Raw genomic sequence first — 21214 nt, 5'->3', positions numbered from 1 at the left:
CGTATTGTTTGTAACCGTTGAACAAAGATGAAGTATATATATATATTCCACAATACGGACGAAAGAGCGAGTGTCATTTATACGTTTTACTAATAGCCTTCTTGTACACCCAAACACACAAAGACAAAAAAAAATAATAAGTAATGATAAATTAAATAATGAACAAAAAAATAAAATTATGTTTTATTCGTCGTAAGATGTAAATTAAAATAATTATAAAGCCAAAGAAGTCTCAAAGTGTAAAACATATCAATTTATGATCGGTGTGGTAGGGATAGTTGTAATCAATAAAACCACAATAACATGATGGACACTTTATGCTGCCCTAATATATGTATATAGATTAACAAACTAAAATACCGTTCAAATATGCTTGTCAAAATGGTGAAAGAGCCAAGCTAATTCGGGATAAATTAAGCCCAAAATATGACAAATTTTCCCAACATTTTAAAGTCTTTATGCCTGTCCATTAATGGTGTATAGATTGTATATTTTGACAGCCGAGGCATAGAAAAGCTATAATGACAGTGTAAATGACATCCACTAGTCTGAAATAGTATAGCATTCTTGCTTGCAATAATAGCCTGCCCTGCCACTTGGACATATGCTTAGCAATAGAACCAGGGCCCCCAGTGTCCAGGGACCCCAAGAAGTATGGTTCGGATACTTTGAGCCAATTGCTGACAACCGCCAGTCAAGTAACATAGTCAGACAAAACAGTTTTGGATTTTACATTTGATAGCCTTGTGGTGTCAAATGCTGTTTAGCCTGATGAAGTAGAATGATGATGACGGGACCGCACGGTCTCTGCACCCTTGACCCACTCGGACGCCCTTGACATCTCTACCTGCGGTCTCGGGCAATATATATAGAAATACCCCCCCCCCACCCACCCACAACACTCAATCCTCCTTATATAACATTATTCTCGAAACACATGCAGTAATATGACGCAAATGCGTAAAACATTTGTACAATGCTTTACTAACGTGCTACAAGGTTATATTTTCATCTGACGCCATTTACTATATACGTACTAGCCTAACGTTGTTTGCCCCAAATCCATTTGTGTACAAAGACTCGGCTCATAAAAAAAACCCGCCATGATTGCGTGGCTGTTTGGGGGCTATTGCGATTTCTTTTATCATTCAAGTAAGTGTCGGGATTATCGGTCTTATTTATTCAAGTAAGCTGATAACACGGTAAGAAGATTTCCGCAGCTGCAAGCAATAACAAAATTACTCCACGAGTAGCAAATTAGTAGTTTGACACATTCCGCTTTATTTTATAAAGAAAAAAAGAACAGTCCCAAATTTGTACCCAACACTGGGTATAGATTCGTATATGTATCCAACCAGCATTGCATGTGGTAAAGTTTTGCCGCCAAAAACATGTTAAATGCAGACCATCTTGACCAATGTATCACTTTTCGTGGTAATTAAATTGGGTTAATATGTCGTAAGTTTACGATAAGGTTTTTTTTTATTATTTTAAGATTTTTTACCGAAATTTGGTTGAAGTACATACGTACACAGTGTTGGGTAAAACCTTTACCCAACTGTGTCTAATGAGTGTCTATTGAGGAAGGAAATTGGCATTCTCGAGATACTAAAGTTCAGTTGTCACATAAATGTAGGGAAACTAGCGATATGTTTCATAAGCATACATTTACATCACAAGAAAGGTTTCTTTGTAAATACCACCACGAAAGTAGATGAATGTATTTATTAGCCCATATGTGCTGTCAAATCCTCAGGTTATTCGTAAAACTTAAAGTCACCAACATTTCTTTCAAAACTGTTGAAAACTCACTAAATTTACAATTTAAGACAAATACTATACAATCGAATAACACTTAAAAAAATCTCCTTTTCAACCTAAGTTACAAAATTCATAATTTTAAATGACATATTTTTTTATTTCTCCATATTAGACAACATTTGATACACAAATGTGTCATCGCCAGGGAGTATTGTTGTATCATTCTTTCAAGCAGTAAACCATAAAATAAATCTGCCAAAATTCAATCGGATTTAAGAGTGACATTTTCAATCCGTACAATCCGTCAATATTTCACCGGTCTACACGAATCAAATAGGCGTTGTAATAGCTATGTTGGTCCATGTATATTAATCTATGTTTTACTTTTCACGGTGCACTGGGAAAGTTATATAAAGCTTGTAGGACTATACCCTTAGCTCACACCCCTCACCCTCCCCGCTCCCATTATCCTCACACCTTCACGTGACCCCCCCCCCCGGCCCCCTATAGATCCAGGATCCTCTCCTCGTTATTTTAAAATACTGTTATACCATCTGGAGGGGGGAGGAAGGATGGGGAGGAATCACTTAAATCGAAAAAGATGTATCAAGGCATCCGTTTTGTTGCTGTGCTAAAACGGGACTTCTTGTTTCTTCGTTATTGTTTTGACTCGTAGTCACGGTAAATACATGCTTGTTGAGATAAAGTTAACATATAAGTGCTATTAAGTTTATATTTTATAATCCTTATCACATTCTTTTATAAACGCAATATAATTATTATTATTTTTATTATTATTATATAATCTTACTATAAATAGAACAGAAACTAAAACTGAATATATTATATTTCAAGAGTATAAACGAATCTTTTATACAGCGGTTTTCTACCACATATTATGTGCGAATGATGAAGCCAGCAAACTTCTGTTAGATTCAATATCATACGTTAGGTCTTCTGGTTTTAGCATATACCCCTTCCAATATCTGCATAAAGAAAATCAGAAGAAATTTGTTTGATGTGTGTACACATATTTATTTGTATAACTGAAAATTAGTACCGTATGTTAAATGTATTTAAATTTTTATTGCCTTATAAAAATATTCCTGCGTGCCATGTTGAGGAGCCATAACTTGACTTTTACAATCACCTTTATGAGCAATTGGAACTTTATAAACTAATCGAGAACCACAAATGTATCTTGTTTTTTACGACTTAATTTATGATCTGGTTTATATTATAGCTTCTTTTTTATTTCTGATAGTTGAAGATCGCCACAGTTATTAGTTTATTAAGCCAGTTAGTGATTGGATCAATAATGTTAGCTCATGAAAATTTTAAGTGTCGACCAAAATTATGATGCCATTAAACAAAATACAGCGTTTACCAACGAAAATAATGAAATTAATTAGCAAGACAAACATGTTTCTTGTCACGTAAACAAAAACGTTTCAGCCTGTATATTATTACATCTTGATGTGGACATCAATTGTTGGTTAATGTTACTATTAATTAGTTATTAATTACTAGATTTCCTTAATAGTTGATTGATGGTTGGTATTTTATGTTTATCTTTGCAGTTTTTCTAATTTTTCCATGTTAGATGGGCTTTGGTCTCCTTTAATTTTGGTTTTCATCAGTTTTTTAACTTTTCTTGAGTGAACGTTGTTTCAATAATTGTACTTAATTCTAAATTTTAACGTCAAGCTTTCAAGGGGAGAATCTTGCACAGATTGTATAGCTAATTCAAAGAGCACATTTTATTTATTTTTTTTTAATGTACAATATCCTTGAACGAATGTAGTAGAAGATGTAAACAAAACATTTTTAAACGCTTTTTACATAAACGATATCGATAATTCAATCAAATTAATGAAAACTCGATTGTCTTTTATTCAATCATGTTTATTCTGTGCTTCTGGTTTCTTTGGATTTTCATTTCGTTCACGAGAGAAGAGTTATTAATTTTTAAATGAATATATAACCACATTTTTACATAAATGACCTTCTATAAAAGCATGAAAACTTCGAACTCTTATATATCAAATTTGTTGTTAATCACATAACGTTACTCTCACGAATATTAAAACGCACCAATAATTTTATACTTACCAATTATAAATTTCCATTGACCTTAGTAACAATTGACGAAAGCTATGTAATAATATAAATTCTAATAGTTTTTTTCTTCTCTTATAATAAACTTTTTTCGTGCTATGTATATAACTATTGAATATAATTATAATCATCCTCTATATTCTAAAGTGAACTATCTAGGTAATAAAGCAAAATAAATGTGAGAAATTAAGGGGTTACACAAAATTTGAAAATCTTTTGCAATCAAAATTTAGTTTTTAGAGACCGTTGATATGATATTGGGAACTCATTTCACCTCTTTACTTTTTACACTCTTGTTTCTTTAACGTTGACACCAATTTTTCTATACTCCTCTCTATTAACATTTTGAATTTATATATAATACCGTTTATCATAGTAATTATTTCTTTTTTTGGAATTTAATACAGAATGAACAAATGAATGAGGTTTTAGCATAATATATACGGTACAGAAGCTCACGTTTATATACAGTGCCATATTTCTTGCGATATTGATATGGAAGATGTACACATAGCTATATACTGCAGCGGCATATATAGTTCTAAGGCACAACTTAAACACTATAACAGCTACTATATTGAAGACACTATACGTAGCATACCTACTTTATCAAGTCCTTGGAAGGTACTTGTCCCTAAAAGAACAAAGGTCAGTTTTAATCCTTTAATTGTGTTATTGTATATGAAGATGTCTGTCAATCTGTGTACTCATTAACGTAAAAAACCCGCTACCAAGAACCTATGGTTGACGAATGACAAGAATAAGACACACTTATATATCTAGTTCAATTTCGATGTATCTGGTTGTATAGCATACGAACACTGACTTTTGTTTAGATGTTATCATAAGAACACATTTGAGACGTTAGATATTCTGAGAGATATTTATCCTAATATTTGGCACAATTTGTCGCTTTGATACAATATATTGAATAAATGCAACCATGTTTTATTTGCATAGTAAGCTGGCTGGCTGTCCGTTCTTTAATTAAGTCTGTGCGAATTATTCATCATTAGCTTTGAACGCTTGCATTGATATGCAAATCATGGTCAATTGTACACAAAATATAATGGATATGGTTTTATCAAAGTTCTTAAAAATTTTCCTGATTTTTCAGAGAAGTTTATCTGCGATATTCTATCCTTTCAAATAATAAATATTATTAGAAATTCAAGATCATTTTTGTAAGTTTGGTATGATAAAATATTATGAAAATGTAAAGAAGAAAATATATCATATTTTAATGAGTGACTCGAACATATATCTTCGTTGAAAATAAGAAAGCCGATTTTGAATTCACTCTCTCATAAAATGAAACAAAATATAATATTTAAAAGCTGAATAATACAATTCCCTAAATTATATCACCATTATTCTTAATATTTTTGGAAGAAATCGTGTGGTTTTTCATTCTAAACACAAGTAAAATCTGACACTTAAATACACGTTCACAATATCAAATTTTATAAGTGTAATTCTATGAATACAACTTAATACTGCTAATGACTTTTGTTCACAATAATTTCTTCCAATAACACTTCCCCATCCCCCCCCCCTTTCCCACCTCTACCCTTTCAATCATCCCATTGTTTAAAAAACTCCATCGCAGTTATTTTCCCTTCTTTATTTTTAATGCGATATGCACCTCTTTGAAGAAGGGAGTTGAATAATTTAGTCTTAGTTTGTTTATTTACTTGATCTTTAGCCACGTTTTACCCTTGTAATCCTTATTTGTGTTTTAAGCCTTTACGGTGAATTTCAGAATTCCCTTTACTTATTACACTATTTATGTTGATAGAAACATTATGTGTGGTTTCAGCATTTAAAGTCACTTCCAAAACAGAATTGGATGGATTGACACTAATAATATCAATACATTCCTAGTCGGTATTTATAATACAGTTAGAACGCTCCCACCCCACCCCCCCCCACCCCCGACTCCACCACTTCTCACGATAGTAAAGACATGTATACCAGTCAACGACTCTCGCCCCCCCCCCACCTCTTCTGTCTCTGTATCGATCTATATATCGGTATACCTCCATCTCATTCAATTACATGGGTGTATAGATGAACGTATTGCTTTCACGTCAAACTTAATCTTAATAGTCTCTAGACTCAGACGAGGACAAAGGGTAAATAATTGGAACAAGCAAAAAATGTAGGACAATCATTAATTAACTAAACTATAATACCCTCGTCGTAACATTTAATCGTAGTTTTATGACATTGTTTCAAGGAAGCACGAAGTTTTCGCACCTATTACTTTGCTTTTCATGTCCGTATTGAAAATGTTCAGGGAGACATTAAAGCAGATGATTACATTAACAACAACAAATTTACCTACTCAAGCAAATATTGTCTCGCATAGGAGTAGGAGGCGGGGAGCTGGGGGATGCACCCCCCCCCCCCCAACCAATTTTTTTGTGAAAATTCGGGCAATATGCTGAGAATTTGTTCTGGCACCTACTGAAAAAAGAAATAATTGCAATGTGTTTTTCAATGGTTAAACTTATATTATTATTATAATTATTATTGTGACAACTTTCCCCAATAATTATAACCAATATGGAAGGGTAATAAAACGGAAAATGATTGTATGTTATTGGCATGTGATGTAATAACCGATGAATGCCTATATGATATGCACATTAAGATGCTGAACGCGCGGGGAGCGCGCGAAAAACTTTGGTTATATTCGTTACAGCCCCCAAATCAAATTAGGCTCCTACGACTATGTTGTCTCGTACGGATGAAACATTGTCTTTTAATATGTTTAAGACAAAATAGAAATGTTTCTGACTTTTCAAAGTTACTTTCAAACCAAAGCTCAAAGCTTAGGCTATAGTCTAGCCTCTAGCCTATAGCTTACTTGCATAACCAACACATATTGCCTTACCAGATACGTTTAGCCAAATATGATAGTTTGCAACTATTATGGAAAATAATAGTTAACACTTTCCCTATAGCCTAAGATAGCCAAAATAGCCTTACATATAGTAGCTTTACCTAACCTATCCTTATTTGCATATAAGCATCTGGTGGACGCTCATATTTTTATTACCTGTAGGATTAGTAACAAGCTTATTTGACATTTGGGCGTGTGGCCTCGGGCAACATTACAAGTACCTTGGATAATTCTGATATGAAAGATTTAAAAAAAAAAAGTTAATTTTAAGTAGTGAACACAAATACCGGCTGCTTGATTCGTTTATTTAATATTGCCCCCAATATTAGCCTGCTAAATTTTTAACATCGTTAAAAATTTTCACTGGTACTTTCATGGACGTTCTAACTTTTCGAATTCTTTACAGACGTCGAAGTGTGTTAAATTAGGCAATGACATGTTTTCGCGATGAAATTTTTTTCTCTCCAACTTTAATAGTATTATTAGTAAATCCTTGGATTAAAACCTAATTGTTAGTCTAAGTATGCCTCAGAATGCACCATTGACGTCTAAATGTTGGTTTGGGGGGAGCCCCTCCCCACCCTCACCCTGCCCGTCTCTCTCTCCTACAAGGGAACCGCATACAAGGACCCCACAGCCACGATTTTTTATCCGTCCATCAAGTTTCATTCCCTTATACCAAAATTAGTCAAGGGAAATAAATTCCCCTTCTCCCCAGTCCCCCCCCCCCCTCACCAACCTTTGAAATACTGTGCAGAAATGAGGAGCACATTTTTAATAATTTCGATTTCTTTATATTATTTTTCTTCGTCTGCACTATTACCTACAATTCCTTTTCGTAGCGTTGTATTATTCCATGAGACACTTACTGAAGATAAAACACATCAGATCCCTCTTCCAATAGTGAGGGAGACATCCGTTCTTTCAGGTTACGTCAATCTCACCGCCGAAATGATTCTTTGTAAAACTGAAGGGCGTAGCATGATAGTCTGTCAATGACGTCATTTGTGCATGTAGTAATTACTAGATCGTACGACAACTAAGGCCCTAAACTGTTTGTATGTCTATGTGTCATGCACCTCTGATACAAATTTAGATTAAAACATATCTTTTAGGATGACTCACTTCGAAATGGAAGAAGTTACAATAAGACTTGTCTTGAAATGATAAAAGATGAAAATGTCAAAGGTCATCGTATAATGAGACGAGAACATTAAAGGTAACAATGCTTGACGAAGATCGTGAAGCAAGACCGACATTTTCACTTGTCTACAAATGTTTCAGATGTAACGATAATCTAACAGGAACTAGGCAGTCAAGTAAATTATTAGTTTTGCATTTTTTGCGGGTTTCTGACATTTGTTTCGACGGACACGCCTTACAGCTGGTAGCCTGCAGAATTAAAAGATAAAGTTTACATGATTGTTGGCGTCTTTGTGGGAAGTGGCAGCTATCATGCGCCCGCTTTGCTCTTTTCAACTCAAAAACATAATTTAACAGAAAGTTCTATCACCTGTAGGTTCTGCTTGACCCTCATAACATTCCCGGTGCATCATGGGAATGTACGACGAATGTGACCTAAATTTCTTGTAGACTTTCGAACATTATCTGACCATTCTTTGAACTATTGGTGCGAAGCAGATGACATTTAAGGAAACATTATTTTTGTATTCCCCGGTATCACCTTAAGGGCCGTCTCAGCTCTCTCACTGGGGTAGCTTACTTTTTTATTTTTTTTTATTTTCAGCTAACTTTTATCAGTTTCTGCCTATATTGAATATATTTATTTCTCTTGCACTGTATAACTCAACAAACTATATATTGAAGGTTTTTTCCCCTCGCTAACTGTTTATTTCTGTTTAAAATGTTAAATGTCTGTAGTGAGAACGCGCATAATTTTGAAATGATCACTTTGTGGTTGAAGTTGATTGCCTAGCAACATTACAAAACATCCTCTGCATCTTAATGTCAAAACCACAGTCTCATAGTATTTTGTTTTGTGAAGATAGGATTTTTCCTAAAGTATCAGTTGGTGATGTTTTGTAAATGCATCTGGCAAGAGCAGTATGAGTGATGTCATTAAGGTAATTGCAGCTGAAATTGTCTTAGGGCTCTTTTCATGATATTCCAATCATTTATCCACAAAGGAACATAATAGTTTTACCCCCATAAACGTTGATTTTGATAAAATTTTAATTATAGAGAATATTGACAGCTACGCAAACGTAATAAATGTATCCTTCAAGGATACACAAAGAAGAAGAAGAAGATTATATTAAAGTAAAGCTTTTGAAGAACATGTTTACTTTGATGATATGTCAAACCACCCACTGCGTTCCACTTCTTGGAGCAGTTGAAGATTTAGCGAGTAGAAATAAGTTACAATCGGTCAACTGTATCTCGCATTAAGTCGCAAGATATTAAGACGTGATTTTTTCAACTAAAAGTTTGGAATATTGTCTCCTCATAAGTTTTAAATGGCAGTCAAATGCGCAATTATTGACACCCGCCATCTACAGGTAACAGAGGGCGCTATGAAAGAACAACTTACCCAACACACATTTTCAACATTTTGCTACATCTCATTTTTCTCTTCTATTTAAGGTATAAAGAACAAATCCCATTAATAACATCAATGCAATATAAAATCATTTCGTTTTGGGTAAAAAGTTCCTTTGCCAAATTCTCCTCCTCCGCTCACTTCACATTGCAGTGTTGGGTATCTGCTTTCGCGTTAATACTCAGAAAATTTCCAGAGGTCTCTAAACACTTGTGTTGTTCCCAATGCAGCTGTAAAGGAACAAATGCAATCTTTCTTAAGAACATTGACAAGATATCGGTATTACCTGTATTACGTTTGGCGTGCATTTAGTTGGTAATTAACCGAAATCGCCTCGACAGGGGCGGATTGGACCACCGGATCCGAATCATTTCGCTGTTAGGTCCGAGTCGCCGAAAACACTGCCAGTTTCATTTGTCGAAGATGCCTATTTCCTCTTAGTCGCGAGGAGTGTTTTTATTTATAAATGCGCTACCTGTTGCAAGGACACTCAATCAAGGGGGTAGGAGCTGGGGGGAGGGCACTGGAGGTACATGCCCCCCTTACTCTTTTTTCCAAAATAGCAAATGTGCCCTACTGGCAAATAAAATGAGCCCCTTTGATGAAGAACTGTCTTTGAATATCTTAAGCCTTTGCATATTTTAATATTTTATTTCAATTATTTATTTTTAGTGTGTACACGCTATTTTTAAAATGGCATTCCATATCTTTTTGTAGACGGTTAACAATAAACAATCTCAATAAATAATATTGAATTGATAGCATATATACTAACAAATCATGGCCGGTGTGTATCGGTTTATAGCATAACGAGTGGTGGTTGTGAAATGAGGAAAGTGCCCTCTGATGTTGTTTCCCCCCCCCCCCACTTCTTGGAGGGCTTCCTACCCCCATGCACCCAATGCCGGCGGCCGAGATACCTGAGTCGTCAGTAGCCTAAACTATGCTCCCGTTGGCACCCGTCATGGTCGGCCCATCTGGAACAAAACAATACTGAATTAACCGAGGTCACCACTTGGTTAGATTTGAAATTTATAAGCTTAGCCTTTCCCAACTAGTCGGTTGAATACTTTCTTTCTTTATAACGAATATATAACCATAACATTATTTTAAGACGCTTTTAACAGTTGACTCCTGATATCCTGCCGGTTTTAATAATATTATGTATTTCAAATAGACGCCAAAACGACCTTAATACATTCGTATCTTCCACATAGCGATGTCAGGAATTGCTGAATTTCCCTTTCCCTGTCGTCCCCCCGCCCGCCAACCCCCCCCCCCCCCCCCACTCCACCCCACCCCATCTCCCCTCTCCCCCTAGCGTGGTCGTGCTGGCGCCAGCATTGACAATGTAAACACCCACACTCATCAGATGTATACCGATCATGGAAGTACTGATTTTTATTATTGTTGTTGTTATTCTTTCCGCGACAAATTTAGCATTATTTTTGGTACGGCAAGGGATCCCTACGTTATAAAATTTTAAAGTACAGAGAAATTTTAGGCGAGTGTTGTGTATTTATTTATTTTTTATATTTCGTATGGTAAATCTTGACTAACGCCATCATCTATGGACCGGGGATGTAAAGCATTGTATTATAGTTGAGGAATATGCACTGTATATTTGGTAGTTTGTTAAGCTACTTGAAAATTATGAATCGATAGGGAATCGATGATACTATTTAATCGTTATAAAATATTGTTTAAAACTAAATACATTAGTGGTGTCAATTTCATTTGTGAAATGTAGGTTATTGTATAAATGTTATTCCTCTGCGACAAATGGTATGACCATATGCTATGACCTTTTGCACCTGCGCAATTAACCATAACAAAAACGTCTTCCCATTTATTACTAAGAAGGCCAAACTAGTCACATACCCTTTGTGATGAATTTATCTGTACCTTGGCCGATAAAGCAAATAAATAATCGATATTTCACCACCAGAAACAACTCAGGAATTATTGGAAATAATTGTCGATAAGCTGTGGATGTTGTCCATTGTTTCGTTTTCGGATAGTGCATACCCAATTGGAGTTACATTGCTGTCTTCCTTTAGGCTTTACTGTACCTTCGACAACACCGTTCGCTTATCAATAGGTAGGCCGAAGTGAGAGCCTAGTCTAGGTGAGAGCCTTAGCAGGTTTTTAAAGATGGCCCAGTGCTACTAGCCTAATACGATATATAGACCTAGCCTTCTGTAGCCCTTTGATTTAGGGTGGGCTTAGTGCCTGCACAATTCCAGGCAGTATCCAACGTAGTCCAATACAATTTCGACAGTCACGGGCACCTAGGCTATTCAGAATTTAGGGAGTGCTTGTTTTCCATTGTCATCCAAATATGTACTATTGTTGAGCTGAAATGTAATGAATGTATCGCTGCACACAGAAATGGGTTATCCTGCCGCAGCTCATGTTTAGCAACTAGGCTAACACTCAGATCGTTGATTGAAAACTGTTCCAGTTCATAGCAATAGCTACGTGACCTTGTATACTAAGGATTTTCCACCAATTCAGAGGCTTGACATAGCCTGAAAGTAGGCCTACTTCAGGCCTATATGCAAATTGTCACAACTTAACCCTTGCTTCATAATTCAAGGTATGGACTAATTTTCAGAATGGCGTAAAGTGCAAGTTTTATTGGATATCTGTAAAAAAAGAGAGATGCTTCTCGACTTCAAGACCATTGGGCAAATAGTCTATTGTTGAGAAGCTGAATGAAGACAAGATAAACTGGAATCACTCATATTTTGGTGAATGTCTTCTTTGGTCGTCCGGGTTCCACCGCAAGCAAAGAAAAATGAACAGACCAGACCGTATAGAGACGGTTTCATTGTCAGAATATGATTGGTGAGTTCCAAGTTCAATTTATTAATATTATTTCTTGAAATCTATTATGCTTTAAATCAGATGCTCTGCTACTCATAAAGGAGTACTTTGTTACTTTTATGTTCTCTCGGGCATCGAAATTTGATACATACAGTTATTCATTTCTAGTAGTCTCTAAGGCTAGATCAAGAATCAGTTTTTGTTCTGAGGGCAAATAACTTTAAAATTTGTTGCCTCTTTAAATGTTTTCATTTTGTAATATGTGGGCAATGTAAGTCTTTTAAGCCATAGGCTAATATCTATAGGGCCTAGCCTGCTTTTAAAGTTATGGTGATATGTGCCAAACCAGGTGTTCGTAAATTATAAAGACTAGGACTCTCAAAGGATTTTAAAATGTCACTGGCAGTTAACAACAGGTCTTTACTATTGAAAATTGGAACTGGTATGGAGTATTATTGAGGAAATGCATTGCTAGTTGCTACTGCATATCAGTTGCTTTTGAAAAAGTGCAAAATTATAGATCATGGAGTTAAGCTTAGAAATGCTGTTGTTCCAAACTTTCTCAGTTAAGTTTAATTCAGGTCCCAACTGAAAATACATCATTCATCTATTTATAACAAGGATAAGATAACCACAGATTTCAGGTAATTTGAATTTAAAACAGTTGACCCAACCTTGATGTAGATGCTGTAAGTGTGACTTTATTTTGTGCAATGAGCACTTTCGCAAAGTACTGTATTTACACTAGGGTGAGAATAACTTTTAACAGAATCGCTGCTAATCCAAACATTTGGGTCTATATGTAATACCTGGAAAATGAGTTGGCTTTTATATGTTCTGTTAACGCACATGAAGCCTGGAAGCCACACATGGAAAGACTATTCAATCTTCAGTTAGTGCAATAGTCTGACAATCTAAAACCCTGCTTAGGTTGTCTGAAGGAAGACTAGTTTATTTGCCGTAAGTGGTCAGCACTTTGAACAAAACTTGGAAAATCTCTATTCATTAAAATTAAAATCCGATGTGAAAAATGGTAGAAGCCTGTTGGTATCACCCTCCATTCATGTTGCAAACAAGGTAAGAAATAAGTCAGATTTTAGTACGTTCCATAAAGAGGGGAAAAAATCCTTTACTTCAGCTGTCATACCTGTACATATGCACTATTGGTTACATACAGTACCGTATACTTCGTGCACTACAGAGGACAGACACTGGTGACCACTACCACGCTTGCTTTCTATCTCACGGCCACACGCAAGTATGACAAGGAAGCTGGAGTACTACAACGTGTATGCTGTGCATGTGGGCGTACCACATGCAAATATATGTTGCTGCAATGTACGTGCTGTATACCCTGGGCTTACCCTCTGTCTCTGGAAATGATTGGAAACAAATTCCGAAATTTTGACTACCAGAGAGTTCCTGCAACCCAACATGATTAATCATGAACAGTATCATACACCACATAAAATGTCTTTAACTCTACTATTACAGTTCTGTCCAAGATTTGTCAATCTCCTTAAGACTAATCACTAAGAGTAAGCCTTAGCCTCAGGCCGATAGACTAGGCCTGCATAGCCTAACATTATGGTACTCACCTACAAGGCATAATCGATACATAGTTGTTTACAATACTTACGGCTCTTGCGCAAGGCGCACCATTTTAAAAATCCAATTGCTTTCATTTGGACAACCAAAAAATTCAGACAACCAAATATGAAGGCAAGGTCGTCCTCCGGACGACCTTAAAATTTTCTTCAATATGAGCCCTGTACGAACATGTGCCCAGGGCTGGTAGATATACTGTATGTAGTACAGTAATATGCATAAAAATGTGTATTTGTGTATGTCAGTAGCAGACTAAACCATTGCACAAAGTTATCAAAATAGTTACAAGGACTACCATCTGATGGTACTTAGCACTCCTCTTGACAGTAGCCTACAGTAGTTTAAACATACTGTTATTTGTCTAGATTGGGACCAGCAGTCAGAAATTGATGAATTTAAAGAAGCCTTGGACAAACATGTAAGATGAAAGCTTAAAATTGGGAGAGTTGGAATAATTCCACACCTGATGAAACATTGAGGCAAAATGAGAGGATTATAATACCATATATATTCAAACAGTTTGTACCTCTGCAAGAGATTACCAGACCACTTGAGTGGTTCTACTGATCTGGTAATCTGTCATCTACTTTACCTTAGACCCTTAGCACTGTGACTGCCATACCAATGTACACAATACTGTTGTTTCACCCTCAACCACAGTAGGCCAATTGATAACAGCCCTCCCAATAATGTCTTGTTCAGGCATGAACCCCTTTCCTGTTGTACAGAATATGTACAGTATGCAGCAAACTGTATAAATAAGCAGCTTTTGTGCAATTGTACAGTAGAGGCAGACGTTGAGGTCTAAAGTAAGAGGTCCTCAGGCCATGTATGTGAACACTGTATTAACTAAGTACTGGTGTTGCACCTGTAAGAGGAGAACTGAAATGAATCATGTTTTCAGAAAGGCAAACCATTTGGCATGTTTCCAATGGAAAAGCTTTAAGCTAAGTGCTTGCCTTATATCCTGTATTAAGACCTACTGTATGGCTCACATACATGCAGCCAGACAGATTAACATAATTACGTTATATACAGTAAGACAAGGAAAGTAACTAGAGAGGAACGCATACTGTACAGTGTAATAAAATGCAGTTATTTCACTGATGTTTTCACAGGTAGCATGTATGGAGAATTTGATGGTTGATATGAGAAACCCTATAAAGTGCATGCAAATGTTGTACATCACTATAAGTATTTTGCTGTTGCCTGCTTGGGAGTTTGAAATTCCCCCACCGCCCCTCACCCCTCCTTCTCCCACTATTACTATACCTGCTCTCTAGTCCTCACATTTTATGTGTTAAAGCAGAACTGATATCCTTCAAAGCTGTTTGATGATGACGTCTCATTTAAACAATGAAACACTTTGACTATAATTTTCTCTTCAAAGAGTGAACCAGAAACGTTTATATATAATAAGTACTATTACTTTTATAATGTACTTATATGTATTGAATGTTCAGTATATTACTGTTTGGGGGGCTTAGTGTTGAGGATCCATTCATATTAATTACAGTTGTATACAGTACTACTCAAACACATGTCTGTAATTACAGTACTCTTTGTTGGATTCGTTTGGTGAAAAGGTCTCTGGAGGGTTGTGTCTTTCATCATCGTGATCAATTTCAGTCTTAATTATTTGTCAATTCTACTGTAGGTACAGTACTCAGGTTTGGAGGAAAAGCCCACTCAAACTCAGGGTAACAAACCTGGCTTGATGCTCTGTGAGCTCAATCAATCCAATCATGATTGAACCACAGGAAGTGAACATGTTTTCTTTTTTAGTATATTTGTGAGGTTTGTATATAATCCAGTGGTCACTTTTCCTCGTTATTAGCCTTCTATCAATTGGTTATTTCCTGCTAAAGATGACTGCTTCTAATTATCACAGAGGATGTCCAGTTGGGGATAGGAATTTAATCTACAGACTATATACTATAACTATGCCTTTTGTTGGGCTAAATACATTCACAGACCGTATGCCTCCAAGATAACATCCACCGCCATAATCACGCTTGGACATCCATGTCTGTAGTATGTGTGAAGGGAAGTTTTCAAGAGGAAGTGCTTCGTTGAAGCATGTCTTCCTGGGAGTCATTCACAGTACAATTAGAGCTCTGTGCAGTACTACTGTACATGTGCCACTTGACATGGTTTGCTTGTTAACATATATTTATGTGGCTAACATGATGCCATATCTGCAATGAACCATCATCTCTTTGTCACTGGTGTGAGCCTTCGTCTCTATCCACAGCTGTCGGCAATTAAGAGCAAAGAGAATTTCCAATTTTCCGTTGAAGGTAGTTCTGTTAGAGCATCGAGGTAAAAACAGACCTCCATGGTTAGAACTGAATCGGAAGTGTTTTAATGTCCATTTTCACATCTAGTCTTTTTTCTTTAAGTCAGATTTTCTTTTTTCTGGTTCTTTTTTAGGTGCAATGACACTGCAGGTGTCATGATTTGGCAGTGTTCCCAAAATTGATATACAGTAGGAAGTGTACTGTATATTTAAAACGCTGAAAGCGGTTGGTCAGATTGTCACTTGGCGATGCAAATTCTGAAATTTCCCCAACTGATTTAGGTAGAGGCAGGAACCTTTAAATATGGAAGGGACCCTTAGGCAGACCCAGGGACAGATTTATAGTATCCAGTTTTTTGTATCGCAAAATGGTCAAGAAATTGCTAGATACAAAGTCCAAAGGTAGCAGTTTTCTTGCTGAATATCTTTATCCGGACTGATATGAAGGTTGGAATCTCCCCTCACCCCTCCCCTGCCCCTCTTTACACATGCCACTGCAGCAGACCTTCAGATTGTCCAAGTGAGGGACCATGCGCACCAAGTCCCTGTTGCATTGTTTATCAGTAGACATTAATTGTCAAGCCCCCCCCCCCCTCTGATTCACATAATGATACACTTTGTTGAATAAGATTCAGTCCAATACATTGTAATAATGTATGGGAGAACTTTTCAAAATAACACTGGGCATATATTTCACAATTCACCATATTCCATGTATAAAATATCTGGGGCAAAGGCCTCTTTTTAAATCATTTGCCTAATTTGATGTCTGTGTCTGATAATGTTGCTCAGGCTATTTGTATCAGGATTTCACTAAATTTTGTTTTGTAATTGCAATCACAAACTGAAGTGTCCATTTGTCTGAATGCAGATATTGTATCGGCAGTAATGTCAATACACAACACTGCAGTACACACAGTACATTGTGTAAATGTTAATACCAGTTGGGGAGCTGCTGCTACTTGGACAAAGTACAGTGGTACAGTAGTTCCCTGTATTTTCATACTTAACAGTATTTTGTGTATACACTGGCAATTTGTTGTTGAGGCTATATATTGTACTTAAAGACATTTAAATAATCACAATCGGCTTCGAATAATTCTCAAACCCCAAGGCCATACATGTACAAGATGGCCACAGCGTTTGTTGAATCAATACTTTTTTCTGCTTGTAAACATACATTTACACAGAGACTGAAAGTTTACAATAGAGTTTATAGGGACTACAAAGAAGTTGCTCTGCTTGATTTGGTTCAAGGAGGGTCAAAAGGAAAGTTTTGAAATTTCCTTTGTTGCCACCTTGTAGTAAACAGCATAGGTAGTGTCTGCAGAAAGCTTCCTTGCCATGAAAACAACTGACAAGGAAACCCAAAGAATAATTATTGGAAGAAACAGGTTACATGTACTGTACATACAACCAACTTTGCTTTTTTCAGTCATATCCTTGAAATAGCTGTGGTTACTTTTCATTACAATGTTTAATTTCCACATTCCCACAGTGGCAGTGCAGTGTTTTGCACAAGCTCTGCTCTATTCCCCCCCCCCCGACCCCCTCTCATAACAAGATATTGAGGGGGGAAAAAAAGCCCAGACTCAATTTCTTATCTACAAAGTGTATGCTAGACCTTCTGCATTGATGCTAATGATGAGATAACGTAGGCCTAGGCTATGCATTGGTATTCATGTTGATGAATAACAGTCCTAGTAAGTTCCTGACTTTGCATATTCTGTTATGGTTGTTAATTATCGAAAAACTCTAATGGTATATAACATTGTCTGTCCAAAGGCTTCGAATGGCAAACCAGCTGCTTACAGATTTGGCCTCTCAGTAAACGTCCAAAACGGGACCTTTCTCATTCTTTTTGTTTTCAAATGTACTTCCTTGTCCCCTTTGAGTTGAAACCATTGAGCTTACTTGCTACCTTATGTATTGAAGGTTGAATACCTTTGTGTGCACACTAAAATCCTAAGCCTCAACAAACAAATTCTTTGTGGTGACCTGATATCCTCCTGTACTGTAATGCAAATGGTATTGAATCCAACCTTCCACTTCTTTGTATAGCACATGTACAGTCTCCTTGGAAGGGGGGATTTTGTTGACCATCTGTGTAAGTTGAGTAAGAATCTATATCCCAAAGGTAGAGAAGCTTAAAACTTAACAAACCAACCACACACACACAGGAAACTTGTGGAAACTTGTGGGGAAAAGTATTTCATCCACCAGATAAACCATGCCAAAGACAAAATAGAGAAGAAAGAAAAGAAAAGAACAGGAAACTCATGGATGGGTGGGGAAAAGTATTTCATCCACTTATATTTTACACCTAGATCTACAGTATGGTTGCCTGACAAAGACAAAATAAAGAAGAAAGAACACAAAAGATTTGGGAAACTTGTCAAGTCCCTGAGTAGAGGTTCCTGTTTACAGTTGAATCACTATTGGTATTTGTCTTTTGTTCAGTGAAGCTTTGAGGATTCAAGTCCATTTGGGACAAAAGTTATACTGTACATGCTTGGATTATTGTGGTTTGTACAGTATATATCTTGTGTAGTGTAGTTTAGGGTAAGACAGTAGATATTTCATAAATTTACAAAATTCTTGAAATTAAATGACCAGTCTGATTTGTTGGTGTTTGAGGTGCCCTCTGGAAATATTCTACTGTTTGTGTTCGATACCTTTCGACATTGCAGAGCTGTACTTGTTTTACATGGCTGCTGTGATTGATGATTGTAAGGTATTATTTACAATTCTACATTTAAGATAATTTTCGCTTTGAAAAAAAAAAATTTAGTTCCCTTCTCGCTTACCTGTCTCTCCACAACCTTAGCACTGTCCTTCTGCAGTGCTTAGAACTAACTGGTAACCTTTTGACACTGTGCACCCTCTATACCCTTCATTCGTATGATACCAACCCACCCCCCCCCCTTCCCAAAATTACTTCCCTAACCTATACCTGGAGTATCCTTCTCTCTGTACGGAGGCTACCCCAAGCCAAACACTTTGTACCAAGCCTCTTCAATCCAGTAAGTGAACCCTTGAGATGCGAAACATTTCTGTGATAGAAGATGGGGAGTAACTGGCAGTATCACTGGAATGTCCATCAGTTACTAGAGCAGCTCCTTGAACCATGGTCTACGGGGCCAAAAACGGTGCTACTAATATTGCTCTCCCTTTGGATTGCCTCACCTTCCGTATGACCTGACTGACTGGACACAGGGGTGGGAAGGCATATGCTTCTAGATAGTCCCATGGAAACGACATGGCGTCTATTTGCTAGGCCATGGGATTAAAATGCCTAGTGCAGAACACAAAGCATGGCGTTCTGTCACTTATGGAGTCTGTCAAAGGCTTTCACAAAAAACGTGGAATATCCTGTTGCACGTCCCTTGGGCTAGGGACTACTCTCGTTTGGGTCTAAGTGTTCTCTTGACAATGCAGTCTGCCATAATGCTTGGAGTGGGAGGCTCGTAAGGTCAGATTCAAATACTTGCAGAACATCAGTAACTCATGATCGTCCCAGGCTCTCCCGGGACGAAACAACGAACTATTTATGCACTTCAATTGGCTTTGAGACGACATACTGAGATATTAAATTTAGGTATAAATAGAATGGAAAAACTTGAAACCAGATCTGCATGCCTTTCTGTCTAAATTCAACATTTTTTACCATTTTTTTTAGTTTTTTCAATTTTTCAATTTCCTCAGCCTGAAAACAAGTGTACTGAATGTAGAATTCATTACGTATTTGCTATTCATCTTCAGACAATTTGGAGACCCTCCAAAACCCCAGTAGTAACAATCAACTTCCTGTGAAACTCCTGACAAAGTCCTCACTTATGTACAGACAAAAGCAATCAGAGACTCATTGTCTGTTGGAATTTGCTTTGTTCTGTCAACTGTCATTCTGTCTCTCAGACAAAACACAGGTCCTGAAAGTAAAGTTAAGCTCTTAAGGCCCTTTCCCACTAGGCGTGATGTGATGCAACATGTTAAAAAGTCACCTGGATATTATTGCTTTTCACAATACAGGCGACTCTTTTTATCGCTCAGTGAAGTTTTTCGTGGGGGGGGGATTTCTTCTGTCCTGGGTCACATGATGATACAGTATGTGTTTATTTAACAATAATATGTGCGGAGGTTGTACGACACCAATCGACATCATGTCATCAACGGTGCAAGAGGGTTTTATACAAAGTTGATGAAATAGATTTAGTTTATATAGCTTTGCTGTATAGAAGAGTAAAATGGAAGATAAAAGATCATTATGGATACAACCTGTCTTGAAAACAGGAAAGATCTTCGGCAAATACCACTGACTGGTGAAAGAATTTCATGTGTATGTAGGGTGGAATGTGTCAGGGACCATTTAGTTCTGACACCAACCATGTAGGCCCTTTTGATGTGACCCTAGAGAAGGACAAAGACAGAAAAGTGTGGAGAAAAAAAGGTGGACGAGAAGAGGGGTGACAGAGGGGGAAAAATGGAGGGGGGAGACCTTTTTTCTCCACATTTTTCTGTCCTTGTCCTTCTGTAGTTTACTACCTACCCTCTCCCCGTTATCCTCTCTTTGTTACTCTACAGTTTATCTCCTACCTTTCCTCTTCCCCCTGTTGGTTTCTTTCTTCTCTATATCCCTAGGCTACTAATACTCTTACATCTTTCTCTTTTGTGTTCACCCTGCTCATTAACCTGTCTGTATTCTGTGTCTGTGTATTTGTCCCTTTTATTACTGTAACTTGTCATTTAGCCTCTGAAGATCCTGCGAAATGTCAAGCCTTCTTACTTTTACACATTCTCTTCAACAGGCTCTTTAGTGGATAAGCAGTTTGCTAACAGTTTTGTTTTATGTTTGAGATATGATATTAATCACTGCAGGTGAATTTTTTTTTTATTGGTATAACCATGAGAGACAAATCTTCATTTGATAGATAATTTGTCAACTGAGGTCATAAACAAGTTTTGCTTTATTATGTAAAGATTTTAAGACATCGCCATCAAACTACCATATATTCAAGTTTTAAAAAAATAAGAAAAAGCAACCGAGTGCTGTAAATATCCCTTGATATTTCTATAAGTATCTATGATTCGTTTGGATGCGCCTAATTTATTTTTTGATTTATTATGATTATTA

At 36.7% G+C, this 21214-nt stretch overlaps 1 protein-coding gene and 1 long non-coding RNA gene across 2 annotated transcripts in view; both read left to right on the top strand.

Moving 5' to 3' along the window:
• LOC139980655 (uncharacterized) overlaps window positions 1-21214 on the top strand; it is a 137270-nt gene that overhangs the window by 58099 nt on the left and 57957 nt on the right. The gene's annotated exons all lie outside the window — the stretch shown is intronic.
• Window positions 11181-21214, top strand: part of LOC139980535 (signal peptide peptidase-like 3) — a 64286-nt gene continuing 54252 nt past the window's right edge. Inside the window, exon 1 of the mRNA XM_071992246.1 lies at window positions 11181-12197. Coding sequence (XP_071848347.1) covers window positions 12148-12197 — 50 coding nt within the window. The 5' untranslated portion in view covers window positions 11181-12147. The remainder of the gene's footprint in view (window positions 12198-21214) is intronic.

This window comes from Apostichopus japonicus, chromosome 15 (genome assembly GCF_037975245.1).
Source record: "Apostichopus japonicus isolate 1M-3 chromosome 15, ASM3797524v1, whole genome shotgun sequence".
In the NCBI taxonomy this organism is placed as follows: domain Eukaryota; kingdom Metazoa; phylum Echinodermata; class Holothuroidea; order Aspidochirotida; family Stichopodidae; genus Apostichopus; species Apostichopus japonicus.
This window is presented reverse-complemented; position numbering and strand designations above follow the sequence as displayed.